This window comes from Gigantopelta aegis, chromosome 10, assembly GCF_016097555.1.
Source record: "Gigantopelta aegis isolate Gae_Host chromosome 10, Gae_host_genome, whole genome shotgun sequence".
In the NCBI taxonomy this organism is placed as follows: Eukaryota; Metazoa; Mollusca; class Gastropoda; order Neomphalida; family Peltospiridae; genus Gigantopelta; species Gigantopelta aegis.
In genome coordinates, this window is record NC_054708.1 from 40,274,887 (window position 1) to 40,296,946 (window position 22,060).

The 22,060-nt window shown below is 35.4% G+C and overlaps 2 protein-coding genes across 4 annotated transcripts in view; one reads left to right on the forward strand and one right to left on the reverse strand.

Moving 5' to 3' along the window:
* The window catches only part of LOC121382781 (lysine-specific demethylase 3B-like), a 152,578-nt gene extending 143,492 nt beyond the window's left edge, over positions 1-9,086 (reverse strand). For both annotated transcript variants that reach the window (XM_041512380.1, XM_041512379.1), the window contains exon 1: positions 8,827-9,086. In XM_041512380.1, coding sequence (XP_041368314.1) covers positions 8,827-8,988 — 162 coding nt within the window. In that variant the 5' untranslated portion in view covers positions 8,989-9,086. The remainder of the gene's footprint in view (positions 1-8,826) is intronic.
* An 887-nt stretch (positions 9,087-9,973) lies between these two features.
* LOC121383177 (receptor expression-enhancing protein 1-like) overlaps positions 9,974-22,060 on the forward strand; it is a 52,979-nt gene continuing 40,892 nt past the window's right edge. For both annotated transcript variants that reach the window (XM_041513023.1, XM_041513024.1), the window contains exon 1: positions 9,974-10,113. In XM_041513023.1, the coding sequence (XP_041368957.1) occupies positions 10,082-10,113 (32 nt within the window). In that variant the 5' untranslated portion in view covers positions 9,974-10,081. The remainder of the gene's footprint in view (positions 10,114-22,060) is intronic.

A 22,060-nucleotide genomic window follows, 5' to 3' on the forward strand; every position in this document is an offset into this window, starting at 1 on the left:
AACCCGCCTGTCGAATGACAGCATCGGAGGAATCTGGGGAGAAGAAGTGAGATTGGGAGCCGAAGAAAAGGGGATCCGATATCCCTCCTTGACAACCGACAGAACCCATGGGTCCAGGTCTGGCAGGAGACGCCATTGTGCAAGAAAATGATGTAACCTACCGCACACGGGAATGTTTGCTAACGGCACCTCCGTTAACAGTTGGCGGTCGTCACAACACCCTCACCCCGGCGGGGTTGCCCTCAGACGAGCACGATTCTGTTTGACAGGGGGGTGGAGCCGTCCCAGATTGCAAAGTAGGAGCAGAAACCTTAGGATTCTAAACCCCCTCAAGAAAAGCTGATTTCTTGGAGGAAGGCGGGCGAAATGCAGTAGCACCAGAACAGCGCTTACGAGCGATACCAGGCTGGGGCAGGGGGACGAACATGAACGACTCCTTATCCATGATAAGGCTAAAATCCGACCAAACAGCAAGGTCTCCCTCACTGACCGGCTGCGAAAATAAGTTTTCACAACACCAGTAGCCTGTAGCCCAGACAAGTAATGGTCGTGTCGCAACAAGAAAATGTCTGCCCACACGTTCCCAGACATCTTCGCGGCAGCCATCAAACAACCTCGAGCCATCAGGGGGAAGACTCTCCACAGCCTTATTCAACCCAAAAAGGAAGGTACCTAGATGGTTGTTCACCTGAAAGAGACATTTTGATAACTTTTCCATCATCTCTAGATCTCCGATGGTGACATGTACAATAGACGCCAGACAACAGTTCGTCTTAACCCGAACAGAAACAACTGCTGCATGGTTCAAGAAAGACGCGCCCAAGGTTTGGTATGAAGAGGGGGGCCACCAGCTTTGTACTGGGTAAGAGTAAGAAACTCCTCCACCACTGCTCCCATGATACGATCAAAGTATCAATCTCCAGTATGGATTCGTGTGCCTCCTGGGCAAGCTGAAAACCAAGCTCCAGCCGTGGAACCTACATTCCCAGCCGAAGCAGAGAACATTAGTAAACCACTAGCAACACAATCCGAATGGCGCTGTGAAGAGGAGGCCTTCTTACACCTACCACCCTTCCTTGCATGAACCCCCCCCCCCCCCCCCCCCCCCCCCCCCCCCCCCCCGACTTCTCAGAAGCTGGTCGCACCTCCGATCGGAGGACAAATCCTGAGGTTGCCTCCTCGCTCTTCTCTCACTTTCCTTTCCGAACATCCCTCTTTCTGTCCACCTCCCAGACCTGGCGATGAAATTTCGTCCAAATAGATGGAGGCCATGTTGCGCAGACCCCGCAATGTTGGTCAAAAGAACAGGCCCTACAAGACCGACACAGTAATTGCGAGTTGAACCGGGGAAGCCACTTGCCACAGTCAGCTTTGGCATACACGGTCAACCTCGCGGTTGAGCCAGATGAGGCTGTGTCAGACATTCCGATAAATGTGTAACCCCAATTATCCCAAAAACAATGTATGTCTTGGTAAGGGCTATGGAAAAGAGAAACAAAATTACACTTTAATAAAACATTTCACGAGTCAGTCACCAGATGGCAACGATAATAAATTCAGTCGGTCGCCACGCCAACATTTTGGTCACATTGGCGACCATTTTAGGTCGCAACATAGAACACTGCATAACTAAAATTCAATAATAATTATTTTATTTGAATAAACCATTGTACGTTGAACAGGTTTTTGTTGTACCACATTACTGATGAAAAACAATGAAACTATTTCATTTATTAAGTTAAAAAAAAATGTACTAATTTTCTTTTTTTTAAAACGTGGATAATGCCAAATAGTATTAACGAATGAGATTTGTCAATCGAATAAATTATTTGACTCTTTCAAAATGTGATTGCATTTTAAACTATAGAACCGGGTACTGAATTTAGTCCATGCTTGAATGCCATGCACATTTTCATTATAATATATATTTTTAATTACAATTAAAAATTGCATCACAATTCTTTGCTACAAAAATGCATTTGCCTAGCAAACCAAGATATTTGTGTTGCATTTTGCGATGCCACTTATTTCGCACCCTGTTATGCGTGTGTATTAAGGTGAAGGAGTAGCCTATAATATCGTTGCGAGGTTTAGGGGGATAAGGAAGCATCGTCTGGAATACCCTAATTCTATGTAGGGATCGTGAAAGTTTTTGAAGCAAAAAAGAAAAAGATTTGTTTTTGTTTTTTTGCAAATGGAACTCCTCTGCCAGTTATGGTTTCTCAGTTTGATTCGATTTAAGCCAGTGCATCACGACTAGTATATCAAAGGCTGTGGTATGTCCTATCCTGTCTGTTGGGTGGTGTAGATAAAAGATACCTTGCTACTAATGGGAAAATGTAGCAGGTTTGCACTGTAGATTATAAATGTAAAAAGTACAAAATGTTTGACATCCAATAGCTGATGATTAATAAATAATGTGCTCTAGTGCACCAGTCTTTAAAGAAAACAAACTTTAACTTTAGCTGCTTTTGCATCCACTAGTCCCCCTCCTCCCCCAATTAAGACAACACAATTTTACCATAAGATATATTAAAAGAATTCCTCACCTAACAGCAGATCAATGGGTAATTTATAACAAATACCGGTAAGAATTTTTTTTTATTATTCCTTTGTATTTGTTCAAAATGGATTTTATTTTGAACAAATTATAAAATATTTACATGCACCTTCTGTTTATTGTATACTATTACACCATAATGACATGTACTACATGTACTGGTGGGGGGTTTTCTGTTTCAGTATATTGTCACCATGCAAGAGAGTCCCAAACTTATTCTGTTAACATTTGCAAAGAAGCTCCTCACCAAAAGAACAAAAGCAAATTTGGACATTCATGGGTAAGACTTGTTTTATGTTACTCTGTTATCGCATTATGTTCAAGTGTTTGTGATCTTTGACAGCCCTTTGATATTCTTAAAATTTCCCCCTAAAATCTTGAAAATTAATAGATATATTTGTTAAAGGTTTACATAAATGATAGTAAGGGACTGTAGCAAAAGTATTTTGAAGCCAAAAGAGACGAAATTTTTCGTCATGGGGGAGGGTGTCAAAGAATCCACTAGGGTCATTTTGTCATTTTTTGGGGGAAAAGGCTTCACCCTCTAAAAATAAAGGACTTGAAAAACGATCTGTGTAGCCTCTGGCAGCCAGTTGTGATTTAAAAAAAAAAAAAAAAAATGTGTATGGCTCTGGTTTCATAAATAGGGCATGTGCAGCTATGTAAGAATACACCACTATTCTTGTAATCCAGCAAAAATGTGTATAGAAGTATTATTAGCCGGAGTACTCTGACTGTAGGATGGCTAGACAGACATTTGGAGATTTATTTATGACTAAATGTCCGTCTACCCTTCTTACAGTCAGAGTACTGGGGCTCAGGTATTATCACTCCAGGCATGTGTTCACCTGTCCCTGCTATATATCCCCCCCCCCCCCCCCATATGTATTCAGGGGTAAAATGGCTCTACTCCCTGACCCCATAAACTTCACTACAATCTAAAACAATGCCTGCATAATTCCTACAGACAACTATATCCTGCTATAGTTTTGTAACCTTTTGTGCATACACTGGTAGCATTCCCCCATGCCTTGTATTTTAATGTTACTGCTCCCACCTGCCCCCTTTTTGAAACAAAATAATTTAATGCAACCTGACCAAAAATATACAACACAGTTTTAAACAAGTTGAGGGTCGTAGCTGTGCCTACTATTGTCTTGCTCCTTGAAATATCAGGATTCCATTATAAAATTCGAACAACAACAAATTAAGAAGAAGAAAAAGAAAAAAAACAAGACATTTTAAATTATCAGTCCCGACAAGAAAAGTAAAGAGAGGATGTTTTAAATGCTGTTTTTGGTTGCATTCGATGTTCGACCCTTCCGTGTTCTTATGCTGCAATTTACTGAAGTAAAAATGTTTGTCGATTTAAATCATGTTGTCATCGTAAATGAACCGTGTAGTGAAATGAAATACTTGAATGTCTCCTCTTGTCGGCTTTTTAATTAAACAATATTGTCGGCTTTTTAATTAAACAATATTTCTAAATAAATTAAGAGAAAATTTAATCGGCAGATCGGTTGATTTTGCTATCGACTTATGCGAACTGGCAGCAATTATTGAAATTTGTCTAATCAAGCATCATGTGTGATTGGGGGGGGGGGGGGGGGGGCGGGCATGGATAAATTGTCATAGGGAGAGGTCAATTCCCTGACCTCATTTTACATCACGCGTGTGTATACACAGTGAAACCCGTCTAAACCGGATCACACCAGGGACATAATATTTATCCGATTTAGACAGCATCTGGTGTTTTGTGTAGCCTTTTAGAATTTAGAATATTCGGCAGTGATAAAACTAAGAATAATTATTCACTGGTCCACCAGATAAATACATCTAGAAATTACTTGTCCACCAATATTTTCATTGTCCAAATAAATGATTTGTTTTACTCAAGTACCAGAATGATGTTTTTGATTGCTCAAAATAAAATTGCACTGAAATTTTCTACTTGTCACTGGACAACCACAAAGGCACATTTTGCTTGTCCGAATAGATTTTCACTTGTCGGGACAAACGGACAAGTGCTTATTTTGAACACTGTTCGGAACTATATACATATATACTCTGCATGTTTTGGACTATACCATAACATGTAAAATTATTTCAACCCTGAAAAATCATATACATAATATAATGTATGATGGAAATTGTTTTACACTGCCAATGTCTGTCATTATTCTTATTGAATTAGTTTATGAATCTCATAAGACCGCTGTATATCAGTTCTGATGGTGCTGGAATCCATTTATAGATCTGACCTGTTTATCTCAACATGTGTTGTTCCCTATTTGTGTTATTGGCAGGCTGCCAGCTGTTTGCCAGCATGGGCTTGAAAACAGGTCATATGCAAAATGTATTCCATAGCAGCTAGGTTGTTGAGACACTGCTTTTATAAGAACCAAAGGTGGGTTGCACCTTTTATTAACACAGAAGAATAAAATAAAAGTCACATTTTGGTCTGATTGTCTAACAGTATAGTGATGCGCGGTTGGTCCTGGATCAATATTCTTAAGTATATCCATTAGGCTATTTCTCTGTACCAAAACTGACATATCAAAGGCCATAGTATGTCGGTCTTTCTGCCAGAAAGAAATTTTTGGGTATGGCAACCAGTCAACAGGAAGAAAGAAAATGGGTTCACTTTAGTGTTAGGGTTTGGTCAAAACGTTAACTTAAATATATATATTATATATGTATAGTGCACAGAGCCATACCCGTTTTAAATCTGGCAGAAACCCTGTATGTGCTATCCTGTCGGTGGGATGGTGCATATAAAAAAAACTTGGAAAAATAGTGTGTAAGCTTCGATTTGTTTGAAATACTCTGGGCTAGCAGTCAGTTTGGCTAATAAATGTGCAACAGTTACTAGTAAATTTTTTGGTTAAACTGATTTCTATTTTCAGATGTGAATGAACTGTTACATAATATATCAGACACTTCAAACATATCACCAAATCATGATGTTCAACTTGCGATATCGCTAACGGCAACAAGAAAACAAAGATCTAAGCTTTTATTTGACAAAAGTAATAAAAATTGGCCCAAAATTAAAAAAAATTCACACTGTGTTAATTTTAATACATATATGATACTTGTTTAGGGCTGACAGATGATAACAAGTGTTCCAAGCTGTGAAAATAGGTCACACCATATGGTCATTTGAAACTGCACTGTAGTCAGGAGTGTCACACATATTAAACACTTTTATCATGTGCAAGTTAATCTTGAAGTAAATTAATCAATACTAAACTGTACCTTTGTGTAGGCTACTTGCTTCAGTCTTTGTTCATTTTGTGCATATGGTCGAGAACATGCATATACATTATGATCACAGGACCAGAACACTATACACTGAATAAAATTAGTGTACAATAACCGAGATAAAATACTATATTTATATTACTGTTAGACGACATCACAGAAGTCAGCTGGATTTTAAATATACTGTGAACTTAATTTCATTACATTTTATTCACATAGCCTAATATATGTATACGCAAAAAAGGGTTACGATGTATATGGAACGGTTGTAATAATAAAAAGATGAATGATAGAACTCATTAGGTTATTAAATATATTATGTAAATAATATGTACTTACCATTTCACACTTGTCGTGCAAAAATATATGTATAATGTATATTTTAGTCCAGTAAATCTTTGGGGAAAACATAAATCTGATCAAATGTGACTACTTATTTCAAATTACAGAGAAACATACAATTTATATCATTATCTAATGCACACAAAAAGTAAAACAACCTCTTTTTGGATATACCAGTCGTGGTAGACCGACTTGAACAAGAAATACTAGACATCAGCAGCATTCCACTATCTGATAATTATAAGAAATAGCCACTCTAAAACAATGTATAACAATGTTATACAAGATGTAAACTGAATAAATACATTTTAGAATTTACAGTATTATTATAAAGCACAAAATCTTTTGACTGAAATGCCAAAATGTAGTTGGCAAAAACATATACTCATGTCACCTTAGTCTGCACAGCACAAAAGTCTGTGCATGTTAATTACGTTACATTACGTCTTGAAACAAGCGTTGATATATGTTTGTAAACAAACAATGTTAATTTATTTAATAAAACAATGGTTAAAATAACATGTCTTGATTGTGAATATATGTACAAAAATGGTAGATAACAGTTTGATTGAAAAAAAACCTCTGAATTAATCAAATATACTTTTACCAGCCTCCATCAACATGTTTTTGTATCATCTGTCAACACATGTCTGTAACTGCTGTAATGATCAACCCTGTATATTAACTGACACAAGTTTACATAGAAACTTCAATACATACCTTATTGTAATTTATGAATCTGTAAATGAAATCAATGTTTTATTTTATCTGTTAACATAAACATCCAAGCATACTTTGAATTTCCTTCTGAGTGACACAACAAGCAATATGGCTGCCTAGACGATCAAGCTTACAGTTACACTGCCTATTTTTGCTATAGTCTGTTTCAAAATTACCATTGATTGTGCTATATTTCTAACGAACATTTACAGTTAATAACAGACAACTTTTGTTGAATAAAGATCGTAATTTTTTACAATGGCCCTTTTAAATATTGTCATTTTGTGTTATCCAAACTAAGGAGCATGGAACACCATTTATATTTATCTCATTTGTATAATCTAAATTTTCCTGGAACGGACTATAATAGGAAGTGTGTGTTGTCTAGAACTTGCAAAAAGTCGTATCCACTACCTGTTGTTGTGTCTGTGAATATTAGTGACAGAAGTGGCCATTTTAATGTTTGATGCACAGATTTAAGTGCCGTCATGCATGTATTAATATACAACTTGAACAAAAAAATTATAAAACGCAGTAACAAAAAGTATCTACATCGTCAATTACAACAATACACATGATACAGACTTTGGTTTTTTTTTCACTTTAAAGTATCATGGACAGAAAATGACCATAATAAAACGTGTTTTGATTGGCTGTACAAGTCATGTGGTAGTAAAATCGCACACCTATCAACAAGGTGTAAATTGCCAGTCCCAATTAATTAACAGGCTAGCATAACTAAAGTACAACCCCCAGTCATGTTTAGAATGACTGTGTTGGTCTTATTTATCTATTGTCTTCTAATTTAATGTAAAGAAAGGCATGTTTTATTTAACGATGCACTCAACACATTTTATTTACGGTTATATGGCGTCAGACATATGGTTAAAGACCACACAGATATTGAGAGAGGAAACCCGCTTTCGCCACTTCATGGGCTTCTCTTTTCCATTAGCAGCAAGGGATCTTTTATATGCACCATCCCACAAACAGGATAACACATACCACGGCCTTTGATATACCAGTCGTGGTGCACTGGCTGGAGCGAGAAATACCCCAATGGGTCCACCGACGGGGATCGATCCCAGACCGACTGCACATCAAGTGAACGCTGTACCACGTCTCGCCCCTCTAATTTAATGTCTGCTTACTTGTGATAGGGATGTTGGCAATCAGGGAACACAATAACACTGTTAACAGCCAGATTCACCTGTTTAATGTGTGTAGTAATTTGGTTTTAACGTTTCACAACTGTACAAGATTATACTTTTTTTGTCTATCAATTAACAAGTTAAATCTTGCCAATATATTTGTTGATACCTGTCTGACAATGGATATATTGCCCTGTAGGCTACTTGAGCAACTAACATCACCGTTCCTGGGGATGGTAGGGGGCAAAAGCGAAAACGGGACAATGATTTAGGATCAGATGTGACAATATAGGGTAGGTCTGAAAAATATCCGCCTGGTCCCCTCCCCCCATCCCCTAACCATAACTAAAAATAATAAAGGGGGGACCGGGCAGATATTATACCAACAAAACAAAAAACTCCTAATGTGAAAATATGTTAACAACGTGGCATTCCATAATTGTAACAAGGAAATTGAGCAAAAAAATCAAGGCCATCACAAAGATGTGTACAGTTGTAGACAAAAAGCCATGCTAACGAAATCACGAACATTTTAATTTTCTAAACTGAGTAAAATAAATGCAACTTGACACATCTAGATCTCTTTGTAACCCACTTGTAAATAAACGAGTTCATCGTTTCTGGGACACCAACAATCTTTGCAAGCGATAACGAAACTAGTGACAGAAATCGAAAATACAACGGTTTTGCCGTACCCACATTGCAAATGACAATGGAACCGTATAAAATATATAAAACAATTCATACTGTTTACAAAAATATTAAAATGCAATTAAAACGAATGCTCACCGTCAAATCAGAACTTGTAATATCTCGATGTGTTGGCGAAACGGCACGTATTACACCAGACCGCCATTCCCAGTCCGTAATTTTACTGAGTTTTAGTTTTCCATGACTTCTAACAGACAAAAATCTCTTTCCTACAAGCTCTTCTCTGCATTTAAGCGTCATATCTTCACTCAAGTATCCATTTTTGTCGCATTTCACACAAAATTTTGGTAAAAACTTCAGACAAATTCCACTGGAATGTCTGCACTCTGATTACGCGAAGTAGGAATACATAACATTAATTTGACATCTGGTGGGTCAAAAGGTCAAATACTGTGTGTGCATCCGCGAGCAAACAAATAGTACATATCTAATCTCCAATGTTATCGAAAGCACAGCTGGTTTTGGTTATTTGTTTCTTCACTTTAGGTGTAAACAAACAATTTTTATATTTTCTGAAACAAATATAAATAGAACATTAATTTTTATATGCTTGAAAAATGCTAGGTCGATCTATTGTAGATTGCATTCTAATGCAATTTGGTCCCCTTACATGTTCGACCCAAAGTGTTCCGGACCTGATTCACTAGGAAATTTTGTTCTCGGCCCTCTTTTTAATTTTGTTTCTAAAATCACAATGAGTTATATTATATTGACCTAAAATACAGCGGAATCACAATATATATATATATATATAAGGATAATAAGAAATATATATATATATTCACCTGAGTGTAGCCTAGATATTAAACTTGTTACTTGGGAAAAAAAATTCTAGCTAAGTCTAGTGGCATTCTTCTCATGAAATTCGGTCAAGTAACATGTTAAATATGTCTAAATTATTATATTTTAGAATACATGAAAAAAAGAGACATATAAATGTTACAAATGAATTTATCCCTAAATGCTTTAAAAACATAATTTTTACATCTTTTTTTTAAAACTCCTGCAAAATGTGAATATTTAAAATTAAAACCCGTATACTCACAATGTAAAAATTTGTCACAAAAAAACCCTACTCAAAGTTTCGTTTTACATTTCCACGTTTGACATTCCCTTACTACTTGATGTGTAACTAGTATGAACTGTCTTGCGTACGTGTGTACACAAGCACATGGGTTATGTTTTGATCACGTGATTTTCCAGTTAATGACGTAAGCGTAATGGCCGCCGAAGAAATTGAAATGAAAGGTGTAAACAACTATATAGAAAAGTCGAATTTATCCTTATAGTATACATCTAAAAAGACGACCGAATACTTTTTTGTGTTAGAAGGATGCTTTTGGCAATTATATCCCGTCTAGTTATGTGAGTATATTGCTTCTAAGCCATCTATTGATTGTATGGGACGTCGTTTACTTCGACACCCCAACTTACCGTGAAGTTGCAGGAAGCAGAAAACAAAAATACCTTTGACCATAACAACAGTATGACATACTGTACTTGTAACTAAACTGGGAATGTTTTGGCTCATTTAGAATCTGTGTTACTTTATGCAAACATATGTAAAAATAATACTTCAGTTCAGTAATAGATTATAGACAGTCATAAGTTATTAAGTAGAATTTTTTACTTGTCCACTGGAATCATAGTCACTTAGATGATAGTCACTTCGTACACAAGTCATATCGTACCATCCATTTTGTACCATGCTGCCTAGTCATTTCGTACCTTGGTCATTTCGTACCCTAGTCATTTCGTACTATTGTAAAAAGTAAAACATTAATTACCCAAAAGCCTATTCAGCTATTGATAGCCAAATTAGCCAATTGCTAATGTTTATATACAAAGTGGCAATATTTTTTAGTCTTTTGCTTAATCCCTCAAATTAACTACAAATTTGTAATTTAATGTTATTTTGTAAAAAACACTACCGGGATGATTGTTATAAATTGTTATGCCATGGTACGATATGACTTTCAGTTATGGTACAAAATGACTTTTTGCAATGGTACGAAATGACCAGGGTATGAAGTGACTAGCAACCGTCCACTGGACAGGCACATCTTGTTGACAGGGCCATACCCTCTACGGGGGTGGGGTCGAGGGGGGGGGGGTTGGGGCTAATGCCCCCTTGAGAATCTCTTTTTTTTTTTTTTTTTTACTCCAGATAATAGCATGTACACATTTCAGGGTTTAATTTGTATCTAGTGTTTCATTTGTTTATAAAAAGTAGTCCCCCCCCCCCCCCCCCCCCCCCGTGTTTTAATAAGGGTATGACACTGGATGAGTTTGTCCTCTGACCGAAAGAGAAGTAGACAACATTTGGACAGTTAGCATCACTCTCTTACTATCAGAGACCAATCTATGTAAAGTCTGTAGTGTGTGATGGTTTGGGGAATGAAAATAAATGTATTTGAATTTTCAGGTCCCAAACATGTGATTCAGGGGCATGCACTCTTTTGAACACCGTAAGAGGAAAAGTGTGTGTTGGGGGGTCTTCCCTGGACAAAAAATTACTTATTACTTCAGATTGCATGTAATTTGTTACATTGCTATTTCTCATGGGTCATAGTGACTGCAACAAACTGTAGAGAGAAATCAATCATGAGCAAAATCAAGGTGAGCTGATGACCACTCCTGAAGTAGACCCTAGGCGAGCTGCAATCACATGAAGTTTGAAATAAAATGTATTAATGTAAAACAAAATTGTAAGCCGAACAATTTGCCACTGTCAAAAAACTTTCCAGGAGAGTGTGGATAGAAGCAGGAGTGGTCAATTGGCTTTCCTGTCGAAGACTGACATTCAGCTACAGTCAAGATTGTTTTAGGGTTTGAAATAAGTTTTAAAAATTTAATAAAATTGTAGGGTTTTTGTAATAAATACATGTGTGTGTGTGTATATATATATATATATATATATATATATATATATATATATATATATATATATATATATATACCTGCATAGTTTAGCAAAAAATGTAGGCCAGTTTTTAAATGAATAATGTTAATAGGCTATATTACATATGTACCATATATTCTAAAAATTTGAATTGCCCACTGGGCAAGTAACTCAAATATCAATTGCCCACACAAAAATTAAATTGTCCCAAAACGTATGCAGTTTAAATCAAAATTTAAACTGTATGTGTTAAACAATTTCACATCATACAAAGCACTCGTAAGCCAGGTATTACTAAATCTTTAACCCTTTACTTTCGAATTATCATCGAAAATATGCTACTTTGCGTTAATGATTTCACAGTGAATAACATTAGTTTTGGGGTGTTTTTTTATGGTGCGGGGGGGGGGGGGGGGGTAAAAATGGACAAATATATCAAAGAGATTTGTTGTTTTTAAATATTAAAAAAAAAAAGTATACCCCTCTATTTTTCAGGATGAATTTTACTATGCATGACATTGCATTTCAGGACATTGAATTTTCAAAATTTTCAGGGGAATATACCTGCGTTTTTCTTTAGAAATTCCGGCATCTAGCGGTCTCGATGTGAGTCAGACACACACTCAGTTGGAGACTGCTTAGATCCTGTTACAAATTATCCTGCACGTGTGCCTAATCACTGTTCTTTAACATTTAGTCAGTTAAATGTTAATTGTATACATGTACATTTAATACATCAATTTAATTGGGAAACAAATGCAAAAATTTGAGATGGACGGACAACCTAATTTCGTAATACAAAACACTACTATGTTAGTGATAAAACTGACATTGCGATGGGAATTCCCTGACCTTGTTTTAAGTCACATATGTGTTGCACGAGCTCAAATAGATAACATAAAAACTAACTTTACAAAGAGTCTACTGATCCATTTTAGTAACGTACTGGATTGTAATGTTCTAAACAGCTTTTTTATATCCTTCAACATTTTTAGCAATTTACTTCACAGACACTGACATGAAATACCATTATTTACGAATAAAGGCCTAATTTCTTAAATGCCTTCAAAAAGTAGGGGCGCTTATTCAAAAATGTGGGCCTACTTCCCGTCAAATATGTTACTCGATATAATAATCATGTGAAACGAAAGTTCGGTTCCGTGATTTTACACAGTATCTACACAGTACCAAAAACGGTTGTTTCCATAAAATCAAGGGGCCTGACACACACACACACACATACTGTACATAGTGGATGGAGAGAGAGAGAGAGAGAGAGAGAGAGAGAGAAAGAGAAACAAAAAACAAACAAATATTTTTTTACTAGTCTGGGGCAAGCAGACGAGTACTTTTGGCCAGCCCTGGTTACAGTTAACTTTTCCTTGTCAACATGCGACATGTTTTTCTAAGTACAGTTGTCAACATTTTTTGATTCTGTCAATGCTAGTTCAGTGTATATTTTTGACTGGTCTTCGTATTTAAGACGTTATCGCAATATTAAAAAGAATACGAAAAACCCATCTAAATTTGTGTAAATGTTATTGATGATGCAAAGTGCAATTTCTTGATATATATATGTGAAATATTTCTTTTAAAACATATTTTATGTTATTATTTAATAAAAGTTGATGATTTTTAAAGGATATATTTACAAAAAATAACTATGATAAAAAAGATGATGGTTGAAATTACTCATTGTTGAGTGAAAGTGGAAATAAACTTAGTGAAAGCATCATAAATAGTAATATCAACAATCATGATTGTAGTTTTTTTAATATTTTATAAATATTAAGTTCTTTAATAAATTTTATAGTGTAGAATCATTAAGATGTCCCCTAAAATATATCTGAGGTTGAAATATGCAGGTTCAGTGTTGACATTTTTTTTGGTCAGTCTGGATGCATAAGAGTTACCGTATTTGACCGGAAATTAGCCCATGTCTTTGAATAAGCCCCCCTCCGTTTTGATAGCATTTAAAAAATTAGGCCCTCAATCGTAAATAAGCCCATCCCCAACTTCGTCACCTTATAAATAACACGAAATTGTAAGTTTGCTCAAAGTTCATTTAAAAGGTCATACCTCCTGCAGATAATTAAACACAAATGTAACACAATATTTTACCACCAGTGAGATTTAGCAGTCTAACAGTAACAGTGTGTAACATTGTTTTCAATTTCATGCATGCAGTATTTCTTTGAAGTAGACAGCCCAAGTCTGAATTAAAACCAATGTCTATTTTTACCACCACACTGGTTCCGCAGTTAATGCTAATTAGACAAATACCTTATTCTGATTGGCTAAGAACAATGACCTAGAGTGACAATTCTTTTTGTGTTAGCTGGCTGCCTGTGTCAGAAACGTGTGTATAGGCTATTGAGTTTGTTGTTAATTGCTGTTGTTTTAAGTCTTCTGGGCATTAAATTTTAGATGTAAATAAACAGCACTTAAGTAATTTTAACATAGAAGGTGTGTTTCTGATAATTAGATACTAGTAAAAAAACAAACAATTATTATTTATTAATAACAATAACACTAATCAATAGATGTGCTACTGAACGTTTTTTGTTTTCTTCCTAGTTAATTTAATTATTAGTAGTTAATTAAATTATTATTTATTTTAATTATTATTATTAAATTTTTTTTCAACAAAACTGGCCCCTTGTCTGGGAATAAGCCCACCCCATGCTAAGCTCACAATGAGTTGTCTTGGCCCCCTGGGCTTATTTCCGGTCAAATACGGTAAATGACTGCTAAATTAAGGCTTTTGGACTGTTACAGACATTCATTGATAGAGGTGTGAAGTACCGGTATCTTCTTCTTTTTTTTCGTGGTATAAAACCCTATTCATCAAGATTTTTCTATAACAATTAAACAAATTATATATTTCATCTTAAACTAATTGCTAAAAAACTGACACTTTATCTATTTGTTGCATACACAAATATGTTCATGAATAAATATACTATTAAAATCATGAACAATGCTGATAGCACGGCTGATTGAATTATGTGGTAACTTATTTCCGATTTAGCTCTGGATAATGTTCATAAATACAAAAACATGTTACATCACTTCCTAATATACAGGGGTGGGACGTAGCCATGTGGTAAAGCACACACCTGGTCTAGGATCGATCCTCATCGGTGGGCCCATTGAGCTATTTCTCATTCCAGCCAGTGAATCACAAAGGCCAATGTATGTGCTATCCTGTCTGTGGGATAGTGCATATAAAAGGTCCCTTGCTACTAATTGAAAAATGTAGCAGGTTTCCTCTCTATGACTGTCAAAATTACCATATGTTTGTCATCCAATAGCCAATGATTAATAAATTAATGTACTCTAATGGTGTCGTTAAACAAAACAAACCTTTTTTAATAATATACAGAACACTATTATGTTAACGTGGGATGTTAGTGTCAATAAATCAGAAGCCATCAGAGTTGTTCCCATTTCCCACGAGAGTGCTCATATCTTTGAGATCTATTTCTCTTTTTTGAGTCGTCAAATACTGAGGGCATTTATTTTATAAAATTATATATCAAGTAAAACTCTGGTGAGTGGATAAAGAGATTTGGCCAGTGAATATTTGTCATTTACAAGCCAAGCAGCAAGTAATATAAAACATGCATTGAGCTCTGCAAGGTTAAAAATAGTTAAGTTCGTTTGCTTATTGATACCACTGAAGCATATTTTACTAAAGATATCTAATTATTTTTGTTATAAAATAAAGATTATTGGTGAAACACTCTAATCTCACAGGTTGAAAGTAGAATGCTCAATTACCTAACTCTATTTTATCCTTCATCAAATAAATTTATTTTTTATTGTAGGGTATAATGTATATTATGTATTTATGCAAAATGGTAACGCCGTTTAAATATTACATTTCACAGATTAATCCGGAAATGTGTATGATCGTTTAAAATCGATTACCAGAAATTGTAATCGATTATGGTAGTTGGAATTTGGATTTTACCAACCAATCTTCGATTATTCCAATTAATCAGACCACCACTAGTGAATACAGGCTCAAACTGAAATGCCCGAAGTATATCACTTACAAATTCTGATTTGTTTTTGTTAATGGCTTCGTTGTCATTCTTTGTCAGTGTAAACTCCTTCAGGTCAAGAAATGGGAGTTCCAGCAGTCAAGTCACATCCGATCAGTCCTTCACATCAGATGTGTTCAATTGCACCTAATTTATTTTTGTGAGCTAGTTTTACTCAAGATTTTCCCTATGGAATGCAAATTACTCACCTGGAACTTAAAGAGAGTGATTTATTACCACCCACACCCAGTTCCTACCGCCCTGTTAAATATGATTCGTTTTTAATAACACTGAATAATAACAAAAAGTTGGTCTACTATATTCTGTTCCATTCTTCTACAAAAGTGTTTTTTGTTAATAATTTCAGTTTGGTTTGACATAAGAAAAGTAAAACTGTTTTGGAAATAACAATTTTTTTTAAAACTATTTTTGTGTGCAAGATACAAAACAGTTGGCTCAGAAATATATAATATGTAGCAAATTCCACAGTATGAAAAAATGTGTACCGTGTGGGACGGACAATAGATAATGTGGCTTAAGCAGTCCATTCCAATAAGTTGATGACTTCAAGGTTAAAAAGATATATGTGCAGTGTCTGCAATATGTTTTGAGCTTTATTTTTTTTTTGCAAAGTCTTTGTAAAGCTAAAACCATCATGCTGGTTCTTGGTCTGGCACTGTCAAAATGTAGCACATGTTCTGTGTGGTTTGTGCTAGATCTGTAGTTTGCACATGCACAGACGCAGTGTGTGCTAGACCTAGATACAAGTCTGGTTTGTTTTGAACGTAACTTTTTGGTCGATTTTAGGAACTGACAGTGTCACTTACGACATGTTCCAAATGTCTAATACTCAGTAGATGGCAATCCAGGTTAATTAAAATAATAATAATAATAAATCTTTAAATAATGGTGTAGGTAAGTTATATATTGTTTGTAAAATAGATGGTCACCCAGTGGACTATCTTTGTCAAATTGGTGCTCGCCCTTAGCCAATAATCCAGCCTGTAATGACTGTGTCAGAATGTTCGTGGTGTCCATTCAGTTCTTCAACATTGGCCGTCTTCTGTTGTTTAGGACCATGACAGTCTTCCATGAAAAAAGCAGTGATTCATAGATGACATTATAACTTTGTTAAAATATTCCTTGGACTGTCTTGTGCTGATATACGAATTATATTGTTCGATTGTCTTAGCAGGCACAGCAGTTCAGACAAGTTATGGTGTTAACAAAGTCTTGTTCTCATACATAAAAATGTGTGGGTCATTCTAGATCAGTTAACCAATATTAAAAAAAATTCTTGGTGAGGCCAAAAAAAAAAAGAAGTTTGTTTCCGGTCGACCAACCGTCCCTAGTTTTACCCCCCCCCCCCCCCCCCCCCCCCCGACCCTAATTTTTTTCTTCTCTTAAACTGAAAAAAACCCTGAAAAAATAATAATAAAAAAAAAAAAAAAAGTAAAAATAAAAGAGGACAACATCACCAAACAAGAGTATTTCCTTCCTTGCACATTGTTTACGTACTATTATACGATACATTTTGCACATGTAATTCCCTTCCGAAAAAAATCGAGAAATTATGGAAAAGCTTTTGTAATAGAGTTCCTTCCCCTGATTAGCTACCACTGAACAGCTTGGTCGGTTACGGAAGTAACCGAATGTACGAACATAGCCTTGGTACAGGTTATTTCGATTAAATATAATCGTATCAATTCAGCTTAATTCTCGTCTTCACTTAAATCAACAGGTCTTATTATTAATGCATATCAAATGTTTGCATAAAGTATTTAAATTAAGAACAACGAAATTAATACAAATGTCCCATTAATTTAAGGAAATACACAAACAGTGCATACCAATACTACTACTACTACTACTACTACTACTACTACTACTACTACTACTACTACTACTACTACTACTACTACTACTATTATGACAACAACAATAATTATTATTATTATGATAGTATTCAATTTTTTATTTTTTTTAAAACCTCAAAAAAAAACCCTACCTACCTACCATAATTTTGGGGGGGGATGCAATCGGAAACATGCCTATTTTTTTTTTTTTTGGCCTGATGCAAATGGTAAAACATTTTCAGTTTTTTTGCATATGTATAAGACTAATTTATATGTAGCATACAAAAGCCAAGTAGATTCAGAAAAAGGGATATAGAAGAATGGTATGTCATTGGAAGGAGAATGGATGTGGTGTGAATGATCTTCTAAATGGTTAAGTAACAAGCATGCTGGGAATGTTCAGCAGTTTTCATAATTTTGATAATGAGGATGATGAAGACATTCTCTTTTGCTTTTCAAAATTATGTCTGATGCACTTGCTTAATTGGTCATACATTACTTCAGTACTTTCTTGGCCTACATAATAATACTATACTGTTCAAAATAAGTAGGGGGTATTTCAGTACAAATATGAATAATTATTGAATTAAACCAGTTAAAATAAGTGTCTGACATTGTAATGTTCCTACTCAACGCAGCTCAGAAACAAAGCCCCTTTTAAGATGGAATAATGTACGTGAAGGTGTGTTTATTCAAATAGAACACTTGGATTGTGTGTATATTGCATATTGCATGAACACTGTGGAAATAACCTTTTTTGTTTGTACATGTAACACAAAACCACAAACTGTCACACTTTTGACAACATGTAGTTTATATAAATTGGTAACAATGTGACATCTTCAACGTTAGGAATATCTCATGGCTGTGGGCATGCTGCAAGTTGGGACCGTATATGTATATGTCATTAGACAAACCCGAAATGTGGCTGATCTGCGTTCAAGATGGGAGATGGCCACAAGTTTGATTCAGGATCGCTTTATAACAACATACACTTTAATAAGTCGATAGCAAGCATCCAGTCAAATTGCAAACTAACTCTGTGTTACAGCTGGAGTCGGAGTCATTGGTGAAATGATTCAGAGCTGATTGCATGTTGATCTTATGTCATGTCATCTTTGACAGTAAGATAAAATGCTGCCATGCCAATGCAGGGTTTAAGTTATCGCTCACCAAATTGCCAAATGCAATTTAAAGTTGAATTTGGCGAAAATATCTCATTACCAACTCTCCAAAAAGCTAATTTGAAAACTGTGTCATTTATGTATGTATAGCTATTTTAAAAAATAATTCTGTGTAGCTAAATGTTACCTGGATTTGGCTACAGGTTTTCTGATCAAATTGCTATTAATTTTTGTCATGAAGCTTAAACCATTGATATACAAGTAATAGACATTGGGCTAATAGGCACTGGGTTAGGGTACATTGATCCACGTAACCATGTTTGGAGTTGTGCCAGTGAACAGTATGCCAACATCAACGGCATCAACATTTGTCCTTATGGCCGATTTGAAGGTGGATCGGTTATTGTTCACAGGAGGCTAACAGGCCAAAACTACTGTGACAACATCTCTTAGCACATTGAAATGGACAACATTACGTTTTTCAGGATTACTACACCCATGCTCACCATCTTCAACTGGTCACTGTACCTGCAGAAGCAAAATTTAATACACAACCATGGCCAGCTCTGAGCCCAGTCTTTTCACCCACTGACAATTAATTCATTAAACATACTGCAGTCTATTTTTATTTATTTTTTATTTTTCCAGAAATGCTATGGGAAATCAGAATAGTCTTCATATATGTAAAGATCAGTAGATGGTTTATCTAATTTGTGAGTGTCTTTAATGTTACATCCCCATGGGTGAAGGTGAAGTTTGCTATAGTTAAATAGAAAAAGCACTTCAATTAAACTGTAATTTCTTCAGATCTGTAAGACCATTTCAAACTTAATTTGGTAGGAAGATTCCTTGTCCCATGGAAACATTTATTTGTCATCTGGAGGGGCAGAGTTTAAAAGGGCAAATTTAAAGCCAATTTTTAAAAACCTCTTCTACTTTCAGAAATGCTATAATGGAATAGTCATCTAGATGCAAAGGTCATTAGATGGTATATCAAAATTGTGAATTTCATTACTGTTGGGTCCCCTCTTTGTGCCTGGGGAAGGGTAACGTTTACTAGAGGTGTGTAGAAAAATGTACTACACCATTTCCAACTAGGGTAAATTTGGTGACAAGCTTCCTTGACCAATGGAGGGAAATATTTTTTAAATTTTGGTCATTCTGACACCCAGGAAAACGGGTATCATGCACTCCATGCGTCTCGTAGGTGGGGTCAATATTTTACTCAAGTGACCTTTAGACCCTTCCCCAACTTATTTTTAACAACTATAGATATTTACATGCATCTCAGGTAAATAATGCTTGATGAAGTAGAATAATCAGGATGTCACTGCTAATATCTCTTTTGATAAGCTTACACTAATAAAGACCAAAGCATTTTGTATTAAAATAATAATCGATACAAAAAATTCTAGGCACTCCACAATTTGCATTAAAATATGTAGGGATGAGCTGTTTTCTTATTTTTATATGGTGTAGTTTGCCAGATTGCTTCAGTGAAAAACATCTGCCTTTCCAGGGCCTGTTAGGTATACATGACAATCTTGATGTACAGCTTTCCATCTGATGTTATTTGTACCTATGCCAAGAAGCTATCTGGTACTAGTGCCAGCCAGTTGCTATGGAAAACAGATGTTTTCCCCTTTCTGGTTTCTTGCAGTTGATGCTTTCTTGTGCATGCTCTAGTGAGTGCTGGAGATTGTTTGCAAGTGAAATTCTACCTGCATTATCTGTTGGTATCCCAGGCTACAAGATGAAGAAAACATACGGATAATGGGTTCCTAAACTTGGCTCTAGTGAGAGCTTTTCGGTTTTAAAAGTGGACAAACTTACAGTGGAAAATTATTAGTATAATTACATAGTGCTGTAAACTATTTTCATAAGCTGAGTTTTGACATTATTATGTGGTTTAATGGTCAGTCATAGTTACTTGATAGTCAGATATCCTGTGTTCATCAGACATAAGGTTGTAAGGAGTGTAACATCTGGTGTTTACTTTTTGTAACTTGGAAGCAGTACTGTGCACAAAACATTTGTCACTACTAAATATACTTGTGTGGATTGTCAAGAAAACAATGATGAAGATCACATTTTGATAAGTCTTGTTTTGGAGTTTGTAAAAGTAGCAGGACGAGTGTGTTTCTGTTTTAGTTTGTGAAGTATCTTTGTAATCATGGTACTACTGTTTTTCAACCTTAGTGCTGTTTCTTTCTTATTGGATCCGTGCCTGTCCATTTATGATCGCAGATTTTGAGTGCAACAGCTACTTTTCAGCTGTTGGCTGTTCATAGCTGATTATGCGTTCCTAGCTAAGAGCCAAGTAATGAAGCCAGATACACCAAATTAATCAACAGCTGACCTTCACTGATATCATCATTGAAGCATGAGGCTGTCTTAATTAACTTTAACCATCCTTGCTTCAGCCATAGATTGTACTGTAATTGTGGACTGAATTAATTAGTAAATTAATAATGATGCTTAAAAAAAATAATTCCAGCTTGTTTTAGATAATTAGCATTCATAGTAGCATGTAATAAATAAGTAGGATAAGTTAGGATTTTACATAAGTGTTATGTCATATTTGAATTTAGTTAGCACTGGCACATGCAGTTTTACAATAAAGTGTTAAGAAGAATCATCATTAATTAACTTAGTGTCTCTCTTAAAATAAACGAAGTCCAGTGAAAGAGTTCATGTTGTATTCAGGAAAGTACCATTAAGCCCTCTTTTTTTCTCTTGAGAAACACATTTCTCTTGATGCACACATTTCATGTAGCATGTGTAAGGTCTATGAATGTTGAATGTTGCCTAGGTCATCTCTGAGCTAGTTTAGGTATTCCACAGTGTGAACAATATGTTGATGCTCCACTGCTTGTCCCAAATCTATTGTTCAGTAGTTAGTGCCAGACAGTGGAGTCCTTTTTACCTGTTAAGAAAAGTATTATAATCAGGTTGTCACCGTTGATACTTGTCTGCCTGGGTTACCAACAAATTTTTTTTTCTCTCCTGGTCCTTGGTCACTGAACATCAGTTTTCTATGTTATAATCTACCCATATGATTCAATCTTTAACTAGCTCAGATGAAGATATCTTTGATTTAAAATGTTTACGTTGTCATTCAACATAATTTTTGTTATGTTGAATGTTAATTTTTGTCATGTCGGAGAACTCTTTGAGAATTTGGTAATACCACTGGTAATAAACAGCTTAGCTTGGTTTTACTTTTAGTAACATAGAACATCAAATGTTTGTCAGTAAAGAGCCTTCAAAAGGGTTTGATTCCCTTGCCACTTCACCAAACCATATTTTTAGTAAGATGAGTAGAACTGTTCTTTAATAGATGGAGATGCTGCTAGAGACCAATAAAACAAATTAAAAACC